Below are 20,556 nucleotides of genomic sequence, written 5' to 3'. Positions count from 1 at the left end.
GATACTAAGACTGGGGTATCAGCCAGACTACAAAAAAACAAATATTGAGGGAGAGAGCCCAAAGCAAACAGTGGAAAAGACACTAAGGAGGCAGCAACAGTGGGCATGTGAGGGAGAATAAGAAACCGGACAATTTGTAGTGTTTGGGAGGCTGTAGTGGGAGTATTCTGGAGAAAGTGAAAAGGACCAAGTAAGGAGAGAAGGCAGGGTTCTGGGGCGAACTTTCACTGAGGGTAAAGAAAAGGTCAGTGGCAGATGTTTGAGGGAAGTATTAAAATGGAGTACAGTATTTTAAAGATTTAGCCACCCCACCCCCGCAACTCAGTAAATTCAGATAGCCATATGGGGGCCTGTTTCCCTACCTGTTGAAAATATATTGACCTCTACCAGAAAACATGTGATTACGGACAATGGGATTATATTGTATCCTTTTTTGCCTATGTTAACAGCAGCTTCAATGACATAACATGTTCCCTGCCTGTTTTAGGTGCAGCATCGTGAATTACGGCTACTACTTGTTGCCAACATGGTGAGTTACTTCTGTGCAAAACATTACATTTAGTGTTCTTCTCTAGCTTGCAGAGTACATGTGATGAAGACACGTGGTCTGAGAGCATACATCTGAAAGAGCTGCATAAATCACAAGTTGGTTAGTTGGGGAATGTGAGAGGCAACAGTAAGACTATAGCTGGATCTGACAGTGGTGTATTGGTCTTGGGACCTGCTAAGAGTAGAGGCATTATAGAGAAATCCTGCTCAGTGGATGATGTTGGTTAGTGGAGTAGTATCACTGACTAAGTATGAGAAATCTGTCCATGCTCAGTACAGACGAGTGCTCTCAGTAAAGTCTCAGTGTGGGAATAATGAATGGAAAGGAGACATTCTGCTCTCAGGTGATTGAAAAGAAAGGAACCCTCTGTTTGAGTGACTGGAAGGATATATTTTCTTCTTTGATTATACCAAGGCCTCTAACATATTTTTTATTTCATGTTCCAGAAAGTCTTTTGGGATATGTTTCTATCATGAGCCAGTGTGCTGTCATTATGCCATCAGAAGTTCTCTCAATTTCAATAAAATTACCTCTGAGATAGGATCTAATGGAGAAGCATTATAGTATTCTATTTTTCATACTGTAATCTCAATGTTTCCTTTGACCCCTGAAACCAAAAATACATTTGTGTATGTGTGTGGGAGTGGGGGCGTAAGTTATAGTTAGCTCAGGTAATTGCTGAATTTCTGTGGTAATGTATGAGTGAAATATGAGCCTAACTATAATTTCATATATGTTCAGTGAATTTCTAAGGTTTTTAAAATTCTATTTCCTAACTATACCTATAACGTCCCTGTAATCTTTGTTTTTTTCAGTGAATTCATAGAGGTTTTTTAATGTTATTCCCTAACTGTAGCCATTGAGAATGGGTGCGTGAGTGTCTGAGTGGGTGTCTGAGTGTATGTTTGAGAGTTTGTTTTTATAAAAAATCTTTTTTATTAAAAAATAACCTAAAACCCACAAATCAACAAAAAGGGTGCAGTAGATTGCATCAATTTAGACTTCCATGAATAACAACATGCAGTACAGATCCAAGTTCAGGCAACTGGTTATCGTACAAAAGGTGCATATCATTGTTCCATAGTTAAATCACTTAAATGTCTTCCTCGTCCACCACAAGGAAAGGGGAGGCAAACTGGAGTTTGCCTCCCCCTGCTCGCATTCCAGTGGCCCAAGATTTATGTCCATTGATGTGGACAACCCCAACTTTCATAAACAACCCTCTTCACTTGCATGCACCAGTCCATATCAGACTTCCAGTCTGTGTATTGTTTTTTTGTGAAAATCTTTTTATTATAACAAAACAGCTCCATTACAGTGCACATCAGTCAGCATCGGAAGCCAGTCTGTGTATTTTAACTGGACACCTCCTCTCCAAGTTCTAGCTATATTGTGCTTCGCCACCATACAGCCCAATGCAACCCACCTCTGCTCAGTACGTGAACAGTTGAACAGTCAGATCCGGGGAGAAACCTTTACAGCTGAATTACATATGCAGAACATACCTGTGAGAACCCTTTCCCAATGCCCCAGGAGGATCGGGCAATGCCACCATCGAAGGCGCGCCAAAGGCAAGCCCGTCTGCGTCTGGCCCGTGCCTAGGGCCGGGGATGCTGTTAGTGTAAGCCCCCCCCCCCCCCCCCAGCCTGTCTCCAGGATTATGTACACTGGTGAACTGGTGAACAATTACGAGCTTAACAAAGAGGATAGGTGTAATGCACTTATTGATGTCAATACTTTCCGCATAATGTCTCACGTTAACTGTGAAACCTGTGGGTGCTTACTCAATAGCCCAATTCCTGCCCAGTCATCAGCTCGTTTTAAAGAATTATCTGCTGGGAGTGATGACACCAGGTCTATATTAGGCTGTCTAATAAATGCACGATCATTATGTAAACATGCAGCTGAATTTGCCCTATTTATCGAAGCACAGGGTATTAATGTAGCATTTATCACGGAGGCTTGGGGAGACGCCTCAGCTGATCCAGACTTAGCGCTGGCAGTCTCTCCCGGGTACTCATTACATAGGCAAGATCGAGTGGGTAAAAGAGGAGGAGGACTGGCTGTTTTGTTTCCATGTACTTGGAAAGGGATCTTTAGTTCCCAGCACAATGACCCACACTTGGAGTCCTTACTTTTTAAATTAATAATTGGTAACCACTATACCTTCAATGGCCTATTATATTACCGTCCGCCAGGTACATGGGCCAGTTTTTGAAGGATATTGGTACCTCTCTGGATGTCCTGTCTCAATTGTCAGATTTCACGCTTCTGGGTGACTTTAATGTTCACCTGGAGGACCCTCGGGATAGTGATGCGGTCCACCTTTTAGATATTACAAATAGCATGGGTCTTACCTAGCGGGTATCTGGTGATACACACTTGGCAGGTCACTTGCTGGACAGAATTTTTTCTAATAATGACCATCTGAAGTTTTTTCCCCCAATACCAGTCATCTGGTCTGATCACAAAGATCTTATTCCCTACCCCGACCCCCCACAAAAAGAATAAAACAATCAGACAGCGGAAAACTGTCCGTCCGTGGAATAAATTAGATTTGGTGCTGCTTCATAACACTCTAGCACATAACACTCTACCCCCAGTAGATGATCCGAATAAAGCTGTAGCGGCTTTTGATGAATGGTTAAGGAAATCAGTTGACCAAAGACTACCAGCTAAATGTATTTCCAGCCATAGGTCTAGACCTACTGAGCCATGGTATACTGAACAACTCGGGACACAAAAACAGAAATGTCGCCATTTGGAAAGGAGGTGGAGATTATCTTCCGACTTGGAAAATAAAGCTGGTTATAAATCAGCTTTATTGGAGTATAAAAACCTCATTCGTAAAGAAAAAGCTAGTTACTTTACTACGGCAATATTGACAGCTAAAAAGTCACAGAAAGAGCTTTTTCCCACAGTAAAAAGACTAGCTAAATGCGCTGTGGCTATTGACTCTCCTAAAACACAGGAGTTTTGTAATAAAGTGGCTATATACTTTCAAGAGAAAGTGAAGGAGGTTTACTATAGTTTCACTGAGCCAACGGTTCATGGAATAATGGCCATGCCCTTGGACCTAGTAAAATCTGAGACTACCTGAATGGCGTCAGACATCCATGTTGAGGGCTACAATAGTAGCAATACTCCTGAATTATCTACCTTTCCTTCGCTGACATTGGAAGCAACAATTAACCTGATGAAATCCATTAAATCAGGCTCCCCATTGGATCTTTGCCCTCCCAAAAATTTTCACCTCTTACCTGAAATATTTGTATCTCATTTGATGCCTATTTTAATAAAATGTTTTCATCTGGCATTTTTCCTACCTGTTGGAAGTTGGCCTCTGTGCTGCCCCTATTGAAAAAACCCAAACCTGGACGAAACGATCCCAAGAATTATCGTCCAATTTCTAGACTTCCGTTACCTGCAAAAATGGCCATGAACAATATTCTATCCGAATATATTGAAAAGAATGATTTCCTTGACGATACTCAATTCGGGTTTCGTAAACCTCATAGAAGCGAAATGGCACTAATCACAGCTTCTGAAATGATTAGGCAGACTGTCGACTCAGGGGGCAGTGCAGCACTGGTGCTGCTTGACCTCTCGGCGGCATTTGACACCGCGAACCATCAGAAACTTTTGGAAGTTCTGAGGGGGATCGGTGTCAAAGGGAAGGCTCTTACCTTATTTAAGTATTTCCTTTCTGGTAGAGAACAGTTTGTGGCTTTGGATAATTTTAGGTCATCAAATATTACGTTACCCTGTGGGGTACCTCCGGGATCGTCCCCGAGCCCCACGCTTTTTAATATTTATGTTGCTCCATTGGCAAAACTGATCAGATCTCTGGGGTTCTCTGCTGTCTCCTATGCGGATGATACGCAGATGGTGGCGGAATGGATGGCCACCAATTGCTTAAAATTGAACTCCAGTAAGACGGAGGTACTACTTTTTGGGGCTCATACTTCTTTTTGGTCACCAGATCTCTGGCCCCTGGAATTGGGACTACTACCCACAACAGTGACCAAAGTTAAGAACTTGGGAGTCACATTTGATTCTAAACTGTCATTTGAGCAACATGTCAATCAGGTTACCTCCCTCTCTTTTTTCACATTGAAAATCCTTCGAAAAATTATTCCATTTATTCCAGCTGAGCTTCGTAAGCTGGTGGTATCTGCACTGATCCTTTCGAGAGCCGACTATTGTAATGGGCTCTTCATCAACCTTCGTAAAAAATGCCTAGCCAAACTTCAGGTTGTCCAAAATTCTGCAGCCAGGCTTTTACTGAATATCCCACAATATAAATCAGTTTCTTTGGCATTGAAGGATCTTCACTGGCTACCAGTAAAAAAGTGTATAGAGTTTAAAGTTCTATTTATTGTGTTCAAAACCACTCAGGATATTGGACCGGTTTTTAAAAACGGAATTTGTTGTTCTACGCTCATCCTCGTCCAACTATCTTGTTGTACCTAGGGTGAAAAAATGCTCCTGGGGAGGGAGACGTTTTTTCATCACATCTGAAACATGAGAATAATGTGTTAGCTTTCAGGAAAGCACTAAAGACCTGGCTGTTTAACTATTAGGTCTGTCGAACCTTAGCCTTTATGGGTTAGCGCCTTGACACCTTTGGGCGAATGTTTTGCGCTCTACAAATCGCCTTTTCATTTCATTGATGTATATAGGTACCAACGTCTCCACACCCGTGGGTACAATCAGGGGAATCCAATACCTTCGTTTTGACAGAGCTGTGCTGGTGTAATAAGCCTGATGCAACAATTTGAGTTGTATAAGTTTAAATCTTGATCTGATCGCTACCTCGCGAGGTGAGGCCAATGCCTCCCGCCCATTGTCATCGCCCAAGTCCCCTATGTCGTCTGCCCATTTTGCACGTACTTTCTCCTGAGCGTCTGGAGTATGATTGAGGATCTTAGGTAGGTCAATGAAATGGCTGTCTCCAGAAGATATTCATCCAACAATCTATCCTCCAGAGGCGAGTAAATCTTCAAGTCCGAGTTCTTTGGAATAGCTTTGTACAAAGCATTACTGGCCAGGAGGTAGCGAAAAGTCTCTTTCATGCAACTGGTAGTCTCTTTGCAAATCGCTAAATGGAATTACTCTACACTTGGCCCACATGTCTCCGACTTTTGATAGACTCATCAAATCCCATTTAGCAAACCCTGGCTGCTTCCACAACATACCTAGGCGGTCTGTTTGCAGTAATAGGGTAACTTACGTGATCTTGTCTTTCCACCCCAGAGCACATGTTGCTTTGTGCCATGCAAACTTGCTGAAAAGTATGTTAACTCTATACTTGCAGCTTTTTTGGAGGGAAACAGCTGTCTTCATCCCACTCAGACAGGTTTAGACGCCAACAGAGTACGGAATCTGCTTTACTTGCTGTAACTGAAGAGTCTAGGAATATCCTGGGCAATGGAGGCTGTGTTGCTCTTATTTTGTTAGATCTCAGCGCAGCCTTTGATACCGTTAACCATCAACTTATAGTCCAAAGACTCAGCGAAGTAGGGGTTACAGGAGTCGCCCTGAGATGGCCACAGTCCTTTCTCGAAGACCGATCTTTTTCAGTCTACGAGGACGATGCCATATCAGAGCAGATCCCCCCAGCAGTGTGGAGTCCCCCAGGGACCCTCTTTAAGGATCCTCTTTAAGTCCTACCATGTTTAACATCTACATGAGATCTCTAGCAGATGTGGTGCTTCCATGGGAGATCCACATCGTCACCTATGCGGATGACACCCAGCTGATCCTCTCCCTCACCAGAGACCCCGACACCGCCAGAACCTGCCTACACGAAGGGATGAAAGACGTCGCCGAGTGGTTGAAGGACATCCGCCTGAAACTGAACTCGGACAAGACGGAAGTCCTCATCCTGGGATCTTCGCCCTCTGCCTGGGACGACTCCTGGTGGCCCCCAGCCCTGGGCACCGCACCCAAGCCAACCGACCACGCACGCAACCTGGGCTTCATCCTGGACCCCTCCCTCTCAATGACCAGATAAGTCAACGCCGTCTCCTCATCGTGCTTCAACACCCTGCGTATGCTTCGCAAGATCTTCCGCTGGATCCCGACCGAGACCAGGAAGACTGTCACCCAGGCACTCGTCACCAGCCGACTGGACTACGGAAACGCCCTCTACGCCGGAACCACAGCCAAGCTACAGAAAAGACTCCAGCGCATCCAGAACGCCTCCGCCCGACTCATCCTGGATGTCCCCCGACGCAGCCACATCTCCAGCCACCTGAGGAACCTGCACTGGCTCCCCGTCGACAAGAGGATCACGTTCCGGCTCCTCACCCACGCACACAAGTCTCTCCACGACCTGGGCCCCAAGTACCTCAACGACCGCCTGACCTTCTACACGCCCACCCGCCAGCTACGGTCCACCAGCCTCGCCCTCGCAGCCGTACCACGCATCCGAAGAGCCACCGCCAGAGGAAGATCCTTCTCTTACCTGGCTGCCAAGACTTGGAACTCCCTCCCCATCCACCTTCGGCTGACCCAGGACCATCTCACCTTCAGGAAACAACTCAAGACCTGGCTGTTTGAGCAGTAGCATACCCCTCCCCCCAAGCGCCTTGAGACCCTCCCGGGTGAGTAGTGCGCTATACAAATGGCATGATTGATTGATTGATTGGTGGTCTCCCTCAGTCAGCAAGATAATTGCTTGCCTGCCTTAACTTCATGCCTGGTGAAGGTATATGAATGGATGGGTAAATCGTTTCTAAAATTGAATGGAGCAAAAACAGAACTTATGCTCCTGGGCCACTCCGCTCCGGCGAACATAGACCTTTTGTGGCCCAGCTGCTTAGGCTCCCCTCCAGTCCCGAAGAAACAAATTAAGAGCTTGGGAGTTTGGCTCGACTGAAATTTGGATTTCAAAATACAGGCTCGCAAAGTCGCAGCAACTTGCTATGGACTACTAAGGATGTTAAGGAAGGGGGGGCGTGGCTTAGCGGCCAACGGAGATGGTTGCTGCCTAAAGCGGCTCCCGACCTCCGCCCGCTGATCCTGTACTTAATCCGCCACAAACGCGGGTTTTCCCCCGGAAACCTAGGGGGGAACCCGGACTACGGACTCCAGCGCCTGCTTTGGGGCTTACTGCGCCCGGCTGGCGACTAATTCGTCTCGAGACCGGCGAAGTGCGGAGCGTCCGGCGCCACTCAAAATGGCGACCGCCTGAAGACGCTAGCTACACGTCCGGAGCTACCGGCGACCCGAAGGCCAGGTAGCACATCCCGGAGGAGCCTGCCCCTGCCTGGTGCGTGAGTGTATCCGGCTTCCAGACGCGCGAACCCGGCTCTCTGCCCCGTGTGGGTCCCGCTGCCTCCCGTATCCAACCAGCGGCCCGCGGGGCTCCCCGGCTTCTGGACCCGGGCGGAACCTGGCCCTTTGAGTCGGCTGCTGCCCCGAACCCCCGCTGGGACCTCAACCGGCGGCGCTCTGAGACGACGGACGCTCCGTCTGCGGGCCACCTGGGGGCGAGAGCTGCGCAGCGGCCCGTCTGCTGAAGGAAGCCCTGACCCACCCGGGTGTCTCTCCGCCGGGGTGCCCAACTACGCGACCACCCGGCTTGGGGCCTACTGCGGACCCGGGCCCTTCCGGCTGCTGGAACTTTGTGGAGCCCAGGCGACAGCTCCTCCCGAGATCGAGGGGCCGGCTCCGAGTCCCTGGACCTGATCTGGAACTCCGCTTTGGATCCCGACCCATCGCCCCATTAACCCTTTCCACCACCGGACTCCACAGACCCGGGGAGCGCTCCGTGGTGGCAGCGAACCGCCCCCCCCCCCCCCTGTGGGGGCTGCAGCGGGGCGACACCTTGGGGCGGGCTTGGCGCTCTGAGTCGGGCCGAGTGGCGCGGATTACTGACCGCCTGGGCACTCCCGCTGATTGTGCTCTGTGGACGGTGGCTGCCGGGTGGGCCCTCCCTGGTGTGGACGCTGACCATCTCCTATTCAGCCCCTGAGTGCCTACTGGAAGTGGTGGATCCCGGAGGACAGCGGACTTCTAACACACCCGGCGCGTTCTTGCCCACATCACCTCGTCGCTGAACCGGGGCCCCTGTCGCCTACCAAGCCCGCACTGGCGGAAGGACTGAGCCAGGCCTGATGTGAGTGAACGGGGATCGCCCGCTCCGACGAGGGGGTTCTGCGATGGAGGTCAGCGCCACGTCGGCTTGACCGCCCCCTGAGGGGAGCGGACACGTGTGAGAGCTGCAGGACCCAGATTGACCCCACCTGACCACCGCCCTCCTGACCACCCCGGTTGCGGGCAGCCTTGGCACCGACGGCCTTAACTGACGATCTGGTACAAGCCACCGCCCCACCACACAATGGGGAAACCAAGGGGAGCGAAAGTAGACGGACACCCACCGCCGGAAACGCCCGAAGATCTTCCGCCAACCTCCACGGAACTGCAACTGATGCAAGACCGCATCCTGGAGGCCATTGCGGCCACGAAAGACGCTCTGCACCAAGACATTGCGCAGGTGTCGACGGGACTGGGGCTCCTCCGAGCAGACCACGGAAAGCTCGCAGATAGGGTCAAATCGGTGGAGGATACACTGAAGGACATAGTGCCGGCACACAAGTCTGCGGAGGGTCGACTCTCGGAGGCTCTGGAACGCATACGAACCCTGGAAAGGCGGGCGGAAGATGCCGAAAACCGCAGTCGGAGGAATAATGTACGCCTTTAGGGCCTTCCGGAGAAGAAGGAGGGCTCGGACATGGTGGGTTACCTCACCGATTGACTGCAGACGGCTGTCGCCCCGGAGGGCCTCTCGCCCTTTTTTCACACTGGAGAGAGCGCACCGAGTCCCGGCCAGACCCCCGAAGCCAGGCCTACCGCCTCGTCCGGTGGTCATCAAGTTGCTGCACTATAGACAGGGACTTGCTACTACAAAGAGCCCGGGAGGCGGGCTCCTTCCAAGTGGACAATAGCCGAGTCACACTATTCCCGGACTACACCTTTTGAAACTCAAAAGCTCAGGGCCTCTTTCCTCTCCATCAAGAAAGAACTGCGAACAGAAGGCATACAGTATTCGCTCCTCTTCCCGGCTAGGCTTCGGGTGGTGGTGGACGAGAAATCGCTGTTCTTGCCAACGGCGACGGAGGCATGGACCTGGTGGGACACCTACAAGGCGGGCACAGACGGAGCCCGGTTTAGAGCAGAGGAGGAACGGCAGAAGCAGAGTGGGGAGAAGACGCGGAGACACCGTGGGCGCAGCCGGAGATCCAGAAGACCCACGGAATCACAAACGGAGGACGAGAGAAGGGCAGCGTTACAGGCGGTAATGGACGTATCGGGGTCGGCGCTCGCCCAGTCGGGAAGGGCTTCGGGCTCGGAGGAACAGGGAACGGGCTCAGAGACTGAACAATCAGAGTTTGGCGACATGAAGGGCCCGACGATCACGCCACAGACGTCAGAGAACATAATTGAGGGTTGAAAGACAACGTTGGCGCTCCTACTGGCATGGAAGTTGCTGGGGCTACCGCCTTGAACACCCGAGCAGACGCTTGTAAGACTGGTTCACCGTGAGTTTTGCTGCGTATTGCGGGGCGGGGGGAATGGGAACTAAAGTTACAGTGCTCGAAGCTAGTACACGCTCCTTAGGGCCCCTACGGCCTCCGTAGTGCAGACTGCGGAATAGCAGACCTTGTGAGCACGTTTGCTCAACTGTAGTTTGGATGGTTGCTGCTCTTTCAGGGTTAGGTCCTGTTCTGGGGGGGGGGCCTGGAGTGGTTGGGTAGACTCAAGGCATAGGGAGGGGGTGGGGGGAAGGGACTGTTCACTGGGGAGTTGGGGTCAGTGTCGCGCCTGCTGCCAGAGGGCGATATGTACTTGATTTGAACCGAACACTGTGGGACAATGGCTAACGCGGGATCGCTGAAATGTGTGTCTTGGAATGTGAGGGGGCTGCATACTGTGGCGCGGAGGCACAAGATTCACGCCTACCTAGTTCGGAGGGGGGTACACATAGCTTTTCTGCAAGAAACCCACCTAACAAAGACAGTGGGGATCGCGCTGCAGCGTAGATGGAGAGGGCAACTGTTCAACACCACGTATTCTGCCTTTGCTAGGGGGGCGTTAGTATGGATACGGGCGGGCACTCCTTTTCAAGTAACCAGACATATAATTGACCCTGAGGGGAGGTTCGTGGTGATCGAGGGCAAGCTTAGGGGCCGACACATTGTGCTCAGTAGTGTTTATGCACCCAACGTCGATCAGGCTAACTACCTTACAAAATTGTCCTGAGACATGGCCAGTTATCTCACGGGTCCTGTTTTGATGGGGGGGACTTTAATTCTGTAGCGGACACGGTACTAGATAGGTCACATCCACCACTGCATTCATCCCCAGTACATAGGCTAGCGAGATGCAGATCGGACTGGCAGGGACAGTGGGGGCTCAGGGACGCCTGGCGCACACAACACCCGGCAGAGCGGGATTATTCATGTTACTCCAGTCCACATGACCTTCAAGTTCGCATTGACGCTTTTCTATGCTCCCAATCGGTGCTCCCTGCAGTGACCAGAACTGAATACCTAACGCGGACCCTGTCCGACCATAAGCCACTGCTCCTGACGCTGGACTGGATGTCCGAGATACCGCGGATCCAGACGTGGCGGCTGCGACCGGACACGCTGGACGACCCGCCATTACGAGCAGGGCTGGAGGAGAGGATTTTCCAGTACTTCATAGAGAACGAGGGCTCCGCTTCCGCCAGGGCAGTGGAATGGGACGCCTTCAAGACTGTAGTAAGAGGACACTGCATAGGGAAGTATGCGGGAGCGCGTAGGACCTGCTGGACGACCTAGAGAAGGCTGAGCATGCTCTGAGGGAGGCCGAGCGCAGGCGCCCAGGCCAACCTGAGCTTCAGAAGACGGTTAGCGACGCGAGGAAAGCAGTGGCGATAGAGGTGGAGCGCCTTCGCAGTTTTGATTATAAAATATATTTGACTAAATCGCATGCAGAGGGAGATAAGACTGGCACGCTCCTAGCCTGGCTGGCGAACCCCGCTAAGTGTAGTCAACCGATCCTGGCTTTGAAAAGAAAAGACGGCCATGTCGGTACCACGCCAACTGAAATATTAGATGGCTTCCGGGCGTATTACGAGGATCTATATAAGAGCGCACTAGGAGACCAGGGTGAGGCGATAGACGCTTTCCTAAGTGAGCTGCAGCTACCGCAACTAGAACGGGACCAAGCAGATGCCCTAGGGGGCCCAATAGAACTACCGGAAATAGGGGGCGCAGTGAAGCGGATGGCACGTAACAAAACTCCTGGTATAGACGGGTTGCCCGTGGAATTCTACGGGCGATACCTAGACCAATTGGCCCCTAGGCTCCAAATAATTTACAATGAGGCCAAAGATAAAGGCCGGCTCCCCCAATCAATGCGTGAAGCCATAATGATTCCTCTGCTGAAGCCGCGGAGGGATAATACGGACCCCGCCTCCTACAGGCCGCTGTCCATGTTAATGGCGGACTATAAGATCCCGAGTACTGTGCTGGCCTCCAGATTGTTGACCCACATGCAAGACCTAGTCCATAAGGACCAGTCCGGCTTTATACCCACCCGTAACACAACACACAACATCCGGAGGCTGCTCCGACTGATGGACGACCCCCCCCCTGGTGCAGAGACTCCCCTCGTATTGGCTGTTGACATTGAGAAAGCCTTTGACAGCCTGGAATGGGAATATTTGTATAGGGTGATGCGGAGGTTCGGCCTGGGGGAGGGATACGTCACTTGGACTAAAGTACTATATGCGGCAGCAAGGGCGAGAGTAAGGTTTGGCGCCCAGATCTCCCACCAGTTCGAGGTGCTATGTGGCACTAGACAGGGATGCGCACTTTCTCCCCTACTGTTTGCACTGGCGGTGGAACCTCTAGCAGCGTTGGCCAGGCGGGGTGATTATTATAGAGGGCTGGAGTTCAGGGGAGCGCGGCACTTCATCTCATTGTATGCAGATGACATTCTCCTCTATTTGGAGGATGCCAAGGGAGCTGTGGAAGGAGCAGAGAGACTGCTGGCGCGCGTTGGCACCTTGTCAGGCCTGAAAGTGAATTGGGCTAAAACCTGTCTCTTCCCCCTGCGGAAAAATATGACGGTACCCTTTACCTACAGACCAATGGGACGTCCATGGGCAGCGTCTTCGCCCCTAGCATAGCGGGGTTGTACGTGCACCATTTTGAAGAGTCCCACATAGCAACAGATACCAACCCTTATATCCATCATATCCTGAGCTGGCGCAGGTATATAGATGACATTTTGGTGGTCTGGCAGGGATCCCAAACTGACCTGGACAGATTCATGACCTGGCTTAACAATAGGGACCCCTACCTTAAATTTACCTGCACGGCCAGCAACAGTCAACTCCCCTTCCTAGACCTGGATATCATAGTCAAGGATGGGACCCTGGTCACAACAACCTACTACAAACCAACTGCGAGGAATTCACTGCTTTACTTTACAAGCTTTCACCCCTGTCCACTTCGGGAGAACCTACCCTACGGACAATTTTTACGCATACGTAGAAATTGCACCTACATTTCGGATTACAAGAAGCAATCCACGGATTTGGCCACCAAGTTGGAACAACGTGGCTACCCCAAGACCATCATCAGAAAACAACAGAAGAGGGCAAGAAATCAGAACCGGGAAGCCCTACTTGAGACTGTCATCAAAGACCAGGACAACCAACCCCTCACCTGTGTCACCCCCTACAACACAGCGTCCAATGAAGTGACAAAAATCATCAGAAAACATTGGAAAATAATCAACTCTGGACAGAGGAAGTGGGACACCCCGAGATTTGCATACAAACGATGCAATAACTTGAAAGATCGCCTGGTCAGCACCCGCCCCAGACAACCACCTAAACCACCTACCAATACCATCTTGAACGCATGGGGCCTCCCCAAGGTTGCTGGACACTACCCCTGTAATGACTGCAGTGTGTGTCACCTCACCACACACACCAAAACTTTGGATTTGGAGCCAAACAAGATCTGGACTCAGCGTAGTCACACGAACTGCAACTCCCGCAACTTAATATACCTGATCACATGTACATGCGGCCTCCGATATGTCGGAATGACGACACGGAAAATCAAGACAAGGATAACGGAACATCGAAGTACCATAAGATGCAAAAAAAACATCAGCAGACTGACCAACCACTTCATCACCCATTGCCACACACCCAACGACCTAACTTGGACGGTCATTGAACAGGTTCCAGAAAGCACAGTGGACAATGACAAAAAACTGCTGAACATAGAACAGCGATGGATATACCGCCTTTCCACAGCAATCCAGGGCCTCAACGATGCCATCCCATGGAACTCCCTGACATATCAATGACCCGTCCCGATGTGTCATATTTAACTGAGCCTGTCACCTGTCCCCTGGTCACATACCTCCTTGAGGTAGAGCCCCCAGCTCTGATAATATTGAAGATTGCCCCCCCATAACGTGGGTCCTTGCCAAGCAACACATAACAGTCGCACTCTCTTGGCCCCACAACATAAATCGTATAATTTGATCATTAACCCCTCTTTATTTGGTCACTGTAACCCTCTCCACGTTGCCGCACGCGATGGGAACACTACCGCTCTGCGCACGAATCAATGAGCCCAGCAGATACACCTAGCTGCGCATGCGCGGCTGAAACACTAACGACTCGCGCATGTGCATTTCAAACCTACTGCTACTGCGCACGCGCGCACACGCGCCAGGGCTCCCTCCAGGCACCATGACTCGGTTATCCGAGTCTTTCTACCCTTACCTCTAACTTACAGGTGCACATGGTTAACCAATCAACCACAGTATTTAACATCCGGCGAAAACGGCCATTCCTTACCGGTATGCGAAGGAGGCACTACAGGTCCAGAGCAGGCTCTGCCCAGAAAAGCTGTGAGTATGAGAAACAACCACCACCACTCCTGGTAAGCGCCATTTTTCTCCCCAACAGGTCTCTTTAATCGTTGTGGTCAAACACTTATTCTCCTTAGGGTCCCCCTGCCACCTCTCAACCTTGAGGCTCGACCCTGCTAAAACTAGCGTAAGAATGAGTTCTTGCGCCGCTTTACACATATGCACTGTGTATGTGAATCCCGTGTTTTAACCACTTCACTCCCGAACTTTTTGTGCGATCATCACTTAATGGTACCACCAATACCATTACACTTTAGCCGCCTATAGCCTACACTGCAACTGCTTTAGTGACGGCCATCAGATGTGTTCAATGCCATACATCCGAGTGACTCTTTTTCCCTGTATGTTTTGTCTTTGTCCATATATGTTATATGTACAGGTGTTCTTGAGAAGGGAATCCCCCTCTTACACATAGATAAACACTTTAGGGCGTGTAGACACATAGTCTGAATCACACACCCACTAGTTTAAATTACACCCACCTTTTTAACATAGGTCCTGAAGAAAGCCAGCATACATATAAGGCACTGGCTGAAACATGTTGACCCATTGGATGTGAGAGGTCGTAACTCGCCTCTAACATCCTCCAGCCTTATTTTTTAACCGCTGACGGAGGCCCAGGTATTAATGTCTAATTCACCCTCGGGTACTGGGACCCCCGCCAAGCCGTTTTAACATCACTTTCATAACACCCTTCACTGCACACTCAGCAACATACCTGCTCCGCTGTAATCAGGCGTCGAAGCACACCCGGGACACGCTAGGTGTCACTGGGTGGGCCCGATGATGAAGCATGCCACCAACTAGGTTGGTGGGTGAGGGCTTTATGAACACACTCACCAGGTGTTCCCATCCCATGACGAAACATACTTGAGTCTTTTTACTTACTGTAATTAATATAATTCATGAGCTAGTCTCCTTTTGATTAAATCATAATGCTAATACCGTACCAGCTTTTTGTTAATTTTGTGAGAGCAATCTGGGGAGAACCTTGGTTCCAAAGGAACGCACGGACCTCCGAGTGGATTGATTTAAAATACTGCAGTGAAACTAAATATGGCGTGTTTTGCAGGGCATACAAAAAGCGCAGGGTGCCATCTACCTAAAATTGTAAGGGATAGTGTTTTCCAATGGTTTATGTCTGCTCGAAGGCGGAGCAAGGTGGGCTTTAAATTATGTTCGTAAAACGCGGAGGAATTCGACATAATATATAGTCCTAAGTATCTAAAGCCATCAGTTACTATTTGGGCCTCACAAGCCGCCGGTAAAACCGGAGCGTCCCCGCTCAAAACACAAATCAAGGATTTAACCCAATTAATAGTGTATCCGGAACATTTTTGGAATAGTGCAAAGATATGCAGTACTTGTCGGATCAAAAAGGGAGGACGGGCCAGGTACAGCAAGACGTCATTGGCGTAAAGAGAAATCTTGTCCGTCCAATCCGGTGATCAATTAAGGCCCCTGACAAATGGGTCTCCCCTTATCCAGATCGCCAGTGGCTCAAGGGCCAAGGCAAAGAGCAGGGGCGATGGCGGGCAACCCTCTCTCGTACCTCTACCCAATGCAAAGGGTGCTGAAATCCTAGCTAGGGGTCAGAGTAAAGAAGATGCACCCAGGACAATAACCTACCAGTGAATCCATATCTTTCAAGCACGGCAAAAAGAAATTACCATTCAATCATGTCAAATGCCATTTTGGCATCAAGAGACATTATAATGGAATCCTCCTTTATAGTAGTGGTCCTGCCCAGGACGCCGTATAGACGGTGGAGATTCAATGCTGTATTCCTGGTAGGCATGAAGCCTGATTCGTTCGGATGCACTAATTTGAGGGGGCCCAGGTAGAGACGTCATACTCTAATTTTAGCTGGGATTTTAACCTCTGGGTCAAGTAAGGAAATAGGGCGGTAGGCGCTGCATTGCTCTGGGGGTTTACCCGCTTTATGAATTACCACTATATTTGCGAATCTTTGCGTTGCAGGCAAAGTACCCTGAATCGTGCTCTCCTCATACATTCGCACTAGGAATGGGGCAATAGTCGCAACATTCGACTTATACAATTCAATTGGAAGACCACTCGGGCCCATGTCTTTACCAGACTGCAGTGAGCTGATTGCCTTAGGCACCTCTTCTTCTGTCAAAGCTGCATCTAAATCCTCAACGTCTTGGGCATTTAAAACGGGTAGCGGAAAAGCAGCCAACAGTTCTGCCGCATCCGTCTGGGTAGACGACTGCGTGGAAGTATATACCTGCTCAAAATAACTGGCAAACTCCCCCGCAATCTTAACTCTGTCCTGTATTGCATCTCCCTTCTGCCCAACGACCTGAGCCACCCATCTATTGGCCAACTCTCTTTTTGTTCAACCATGCTAATAACTTGCTAGCCTTTTCCCCTATATCATATATACAATGTTGGTGGCCCAGTACTGGGTCTTCGCTGCCTCTTCCGTAATATCCCTATATTCATTTTGTTTTATCGATAATTTTTTTATTTTTATAATTTTTTTTATTAACAGTAGGAATCAAAATCACAAGGCAAAATGCAGTACATTCTCATTTCTTATCCTGACAAGGCTCTCACATAGATAATAGTGCACAATATCGTAACAATTGGTAACTTGTATTGTGTCTACAATGACTCATCCGGAGCTCGTACCAGTGGTGGTGTACAAACGTTTCCTTTATATTCATTCCAGTCGTACCAAATGCGGGACCATTTTTTGAGACATCCCCTAGCTACATAGACCTTTTTTCACGAAACATGCACCAATCCAGATCCCTCTGCCATGCGGAGACCGCAGGTGCCTGTGATGCCCACCCCATATTTCTGGTGGCCGCCTTCCAGACCTGCACCGATAACTTGGTTGGTCCGGTCAGGTGGTGTTTCCCGGCGTTCGAATAGAGCGCACGGTTATAGTTCCCTCCAGGTAGTACCCAGCCATCCATCGCATAGCCCGGGTCACCCGCCTGCCTGTAAGTGCCATGGTTAATGGCTGTCAGGTGAGCTGCCCAATAATATTTTTTAAGATCGGGGTGGGCGATTTCTCAAACCTCCCTCCCCCCCCCCATCATACGAGGTGAGATTCAGTTTAGGTAGTGCTATACGTGGCTTTCCATTCCATAGTAAACAGCGTTGTAGAGTCTCAATCTCTTTGAAACAGCTTGCGGGAACGAGGTCTAATGAATTTTGTAGGACGTATAGGAACCGGGGTAGGGACATCATCTTGAATAGAGACGCTCTGCCCAACAGCGAGAGCGAAAGCCTCATCCAACGCTACAAGTCTTTCTTCAATCTCTGCAAGGGAGGGAGTAGGTTCTGAGCGACTCTATCTGCGGGGTTAGAAGTGATATGGATGCCGAGGTATTTCAAGCCCTGTGTAGTGATCTGTATCGGGTAGTTCATGGGAAAGACGGTGAGGGGTCCCTTTAGGACGTACAATACTGATTTGAGCCAATTGATGGAATACCCTGAGTATCTGCCAAAGATGGCGAAGATATCGAAATGATATCGATAATTTAAGTGCGGTAGTGTACGTATGAGAGGCCACCAACTCGCCCGCTAATGCGGTCACCTCTTTCTCGAGATCGTCCAATTGTTTACGCTTCTCTTTTCTGTGACCTGCAACCGACGCCACTCCACTACCTCGGATTACCACCTTGTAGGCCTCCCATAATGTTACTTCCGACGACACGGAACCATCATTTTCTGTGAAATAATTTTGGGTAGCTTTCAACAACTGTTCTCTGATCTCTAGCACTTTTAGATACCAAGGGTTAACAACCATTTCGTGTAAAGTAGGGGCAGGAACACCTCCATAATACGTCAAAATCGGGGAATGATCAGAAATACCTCTGGGAAGGAAAGAAGTCCCATCAAACATGGGGAGCTGGGAGTCCTTACAGAAAAAATAATTAATACGGGACAGGCTTCCATGTACCCTAGAACGAAATGTGTATTGTGAGGAGGTGGGATTACATGTCCTCCACACGTCTATCAAGCCCAGTGCCTCAAGGAATTCTGCCAATAATTTACCACCCACCTGGCACCCGATGTGCCCGTTCCACCGAAAAATATTTGGAGGGACCGGGCTGTAGATGTTTCTGTATTAGCTCCTTGACTAACAAATCTGCTGCTTGTCCTTCTGACTTTTCGAGAACCACCAAAATACGAACGTTGTTTCATCGTGCGCGCCCTTCATAGTCCTCCAATTTTGCCTCAAAGTCTAAAGCTTGGGCCTGTAGTCGCTTAACCGCTGGTTCAAGGGACTTTGCTGAAGTTTGAAGTGTTTTGACTGAGTCTTCGGTTTCCATGACTCTATCGCTCATTTTGCGAAGATCAGTGCATATAAGATTGACTTCCGTCGTTACCGTGTCAATCTTTTGCTCCAACGCCGTGCAAACCCCTTGAATAGACTCCATGACGTCGACAATAGATGGACCCTCTGTGGCAGCTGGCTGTTTCATTTAACTCTCTGCTTGTTTCTCCTCTGCTGCGTCGACTTTAGAGTGGGCAAATTTGGATATTTTCACCACGCTGGACTGCCTTTTGCCTTTATTAGTAGCCATTGCTTCAGAACCAACCCCAAATGCAGATTCCAAGTGAGGGGGGTGGTGGGACTCAAACACTGGGGGGGGCTCGTGCCTGCAATAAAATGTAAGAGTTCAACTTGCACTGCACTCTCAACAAGGTTCCAGTGAAACTGCTCTGTGCCGAGGGTGATGTGGGAAACGGCCGTCCACCCAAAATGGCAGCTGCACAAAGCCCCTGTGCACGTAAAACAAATAGGAGTACAGACTGGTCAGTACACGTACAATCTAAGCCACAACATGGATCCAGCAAAACTCAAGATCCGTAAGCCATGTAGCCTCCAACGTGCCACCACATGAGCGCCAGCGCCCCCAAAATTGATGTATGTGAAGCACTCGATGCAGATGGGGGAGGGGCACCACGCAGCAAAACAATGGTGGCCTGACGCTGATCAGTTCATAATAAACCCAGTTTCACATGTAGCACTGAAGTCCATGATGTGATGGGAGGGGGAGGATTATTGCGAAGCCCTCAACCCTGGCAGTGGCATCAGAAAACCGGACTTCAGCCCCCGCGGCTCACTGTCAATTATGCTCCTACTGTAGCCCACCAGCACAGCCCTGCGTCCACCAAGTAGCCCCGCAGGCAAACAGCAGACAGGGTGTACCACCAGAACTCCGGTCCATCCTCCTCCTCTGCACTCCAGCCGCACTGAAAACAGAGCACCACCCTGCACCCGCAGGGCCGAACAACAACAGCGAGGTCTAGTGAAGCGGCTCCGGACGTCCTCACGGCCCTATTGTGTAGGGCAGAGTTGGCGGATCGCAGCAATCTTTAGACTGGGTGACTCCTTGGCTCAGTGGGTACCCAGGTCATGAAGTTACACGAGCTGATCGGATATTTTAACGGAGGTAGGGGGAAAATGAAGTACTAGAAGCTCGGAGCTTCACACCATTGCGGCCATCTTGGGTGTCGGCTAGCAACACCCCTCCGATGTTTGAGAGTTTTAGTTGTTCTGTGAGTGGTTGCATGAGTGCCTGTGTGAGTTCTGCTAATTTTCTGCTCACTTATGACCTTTTATTTAGCCTCGTTTGGCTTGTTGCTGACTTGTATATTTCCTCTTTCTGCTAGGCCGGGCAGAGCTTGCAGAGTTTTACTCCATGGAGTTACCAAAAAACTCTGCCGAATTCCAGAGAGTTTAGTGAGCGGGCGGAGTATTGCTCCACCACCCCTAATTAAGTGCCCTAGGATGCTGAGAGTAGTTTGGGGCCAAGAACCCCTCAGGTTGCCACCAGTAAGCCCCCCACAGTGGGATTAGACATTGTCAAAGGCCTCGTCTCCTTTCTCAACCACTCTGCAAACGCAGCTCCTGGCGCACCACTAGTTAGGGGATGAAGTCCCCTTGGCTGCTGCGGGCCAGTGAGGGCCAAGAACCCCTATTGTTGCCACCAGAAAGTCCCCCACAACGGAATTGCTGGGACCTCATCGGAAGCCCTCCCCCTTTCTTAACTACTCTGCAAACG

At 49.9% G+C, this 20,556-nt stretch overlaps 1 protein-coding gene across 2 annotated transcripts in view; it reads left to right on the top strand.

Annotated features, from left to right (window-relative positions):
- The window catches only part of RABGGTA (Rab geranylgeranyltransferase subunit alpha), a 210,064-nt gene that overhangs the window by 11,959 nt on the left and 177,549 nt on the right, over positions 1-20,556 (top strand). For both annotated transcript variants that reach the window (XM_078644946.1, XM_078644945.1), the window contains exon 2: positions 488-529. In XM_078644946.1, coding sequence (XP_078501072.1) covers positions 527-529 — 3 coding nt within the window. In that variant the 5' untranslated portion in view covers positions 488-526. The remainder of the gene's footprint in view (positions 1-487; positions 530-20,556) is intronic.

Source organism: Lissotriton helveticus, chromosome 5_1 (assembly GCF_964261635.1).
Source record: "Lissotriton helveticus chromosome 5_1, aLisHel1.1, whole genome shotgun sequence".
Taxonomy (NCBI): domain Eukaryota; kingdom Metazoa; phylum Chordata; class Amphibia; order Caudata; family Salamandridae; genus Lissotriton; species Lissotriton helveticus.
This window is presented reverse-complemented; position numbering and strand designations above follow the sequence as displayed.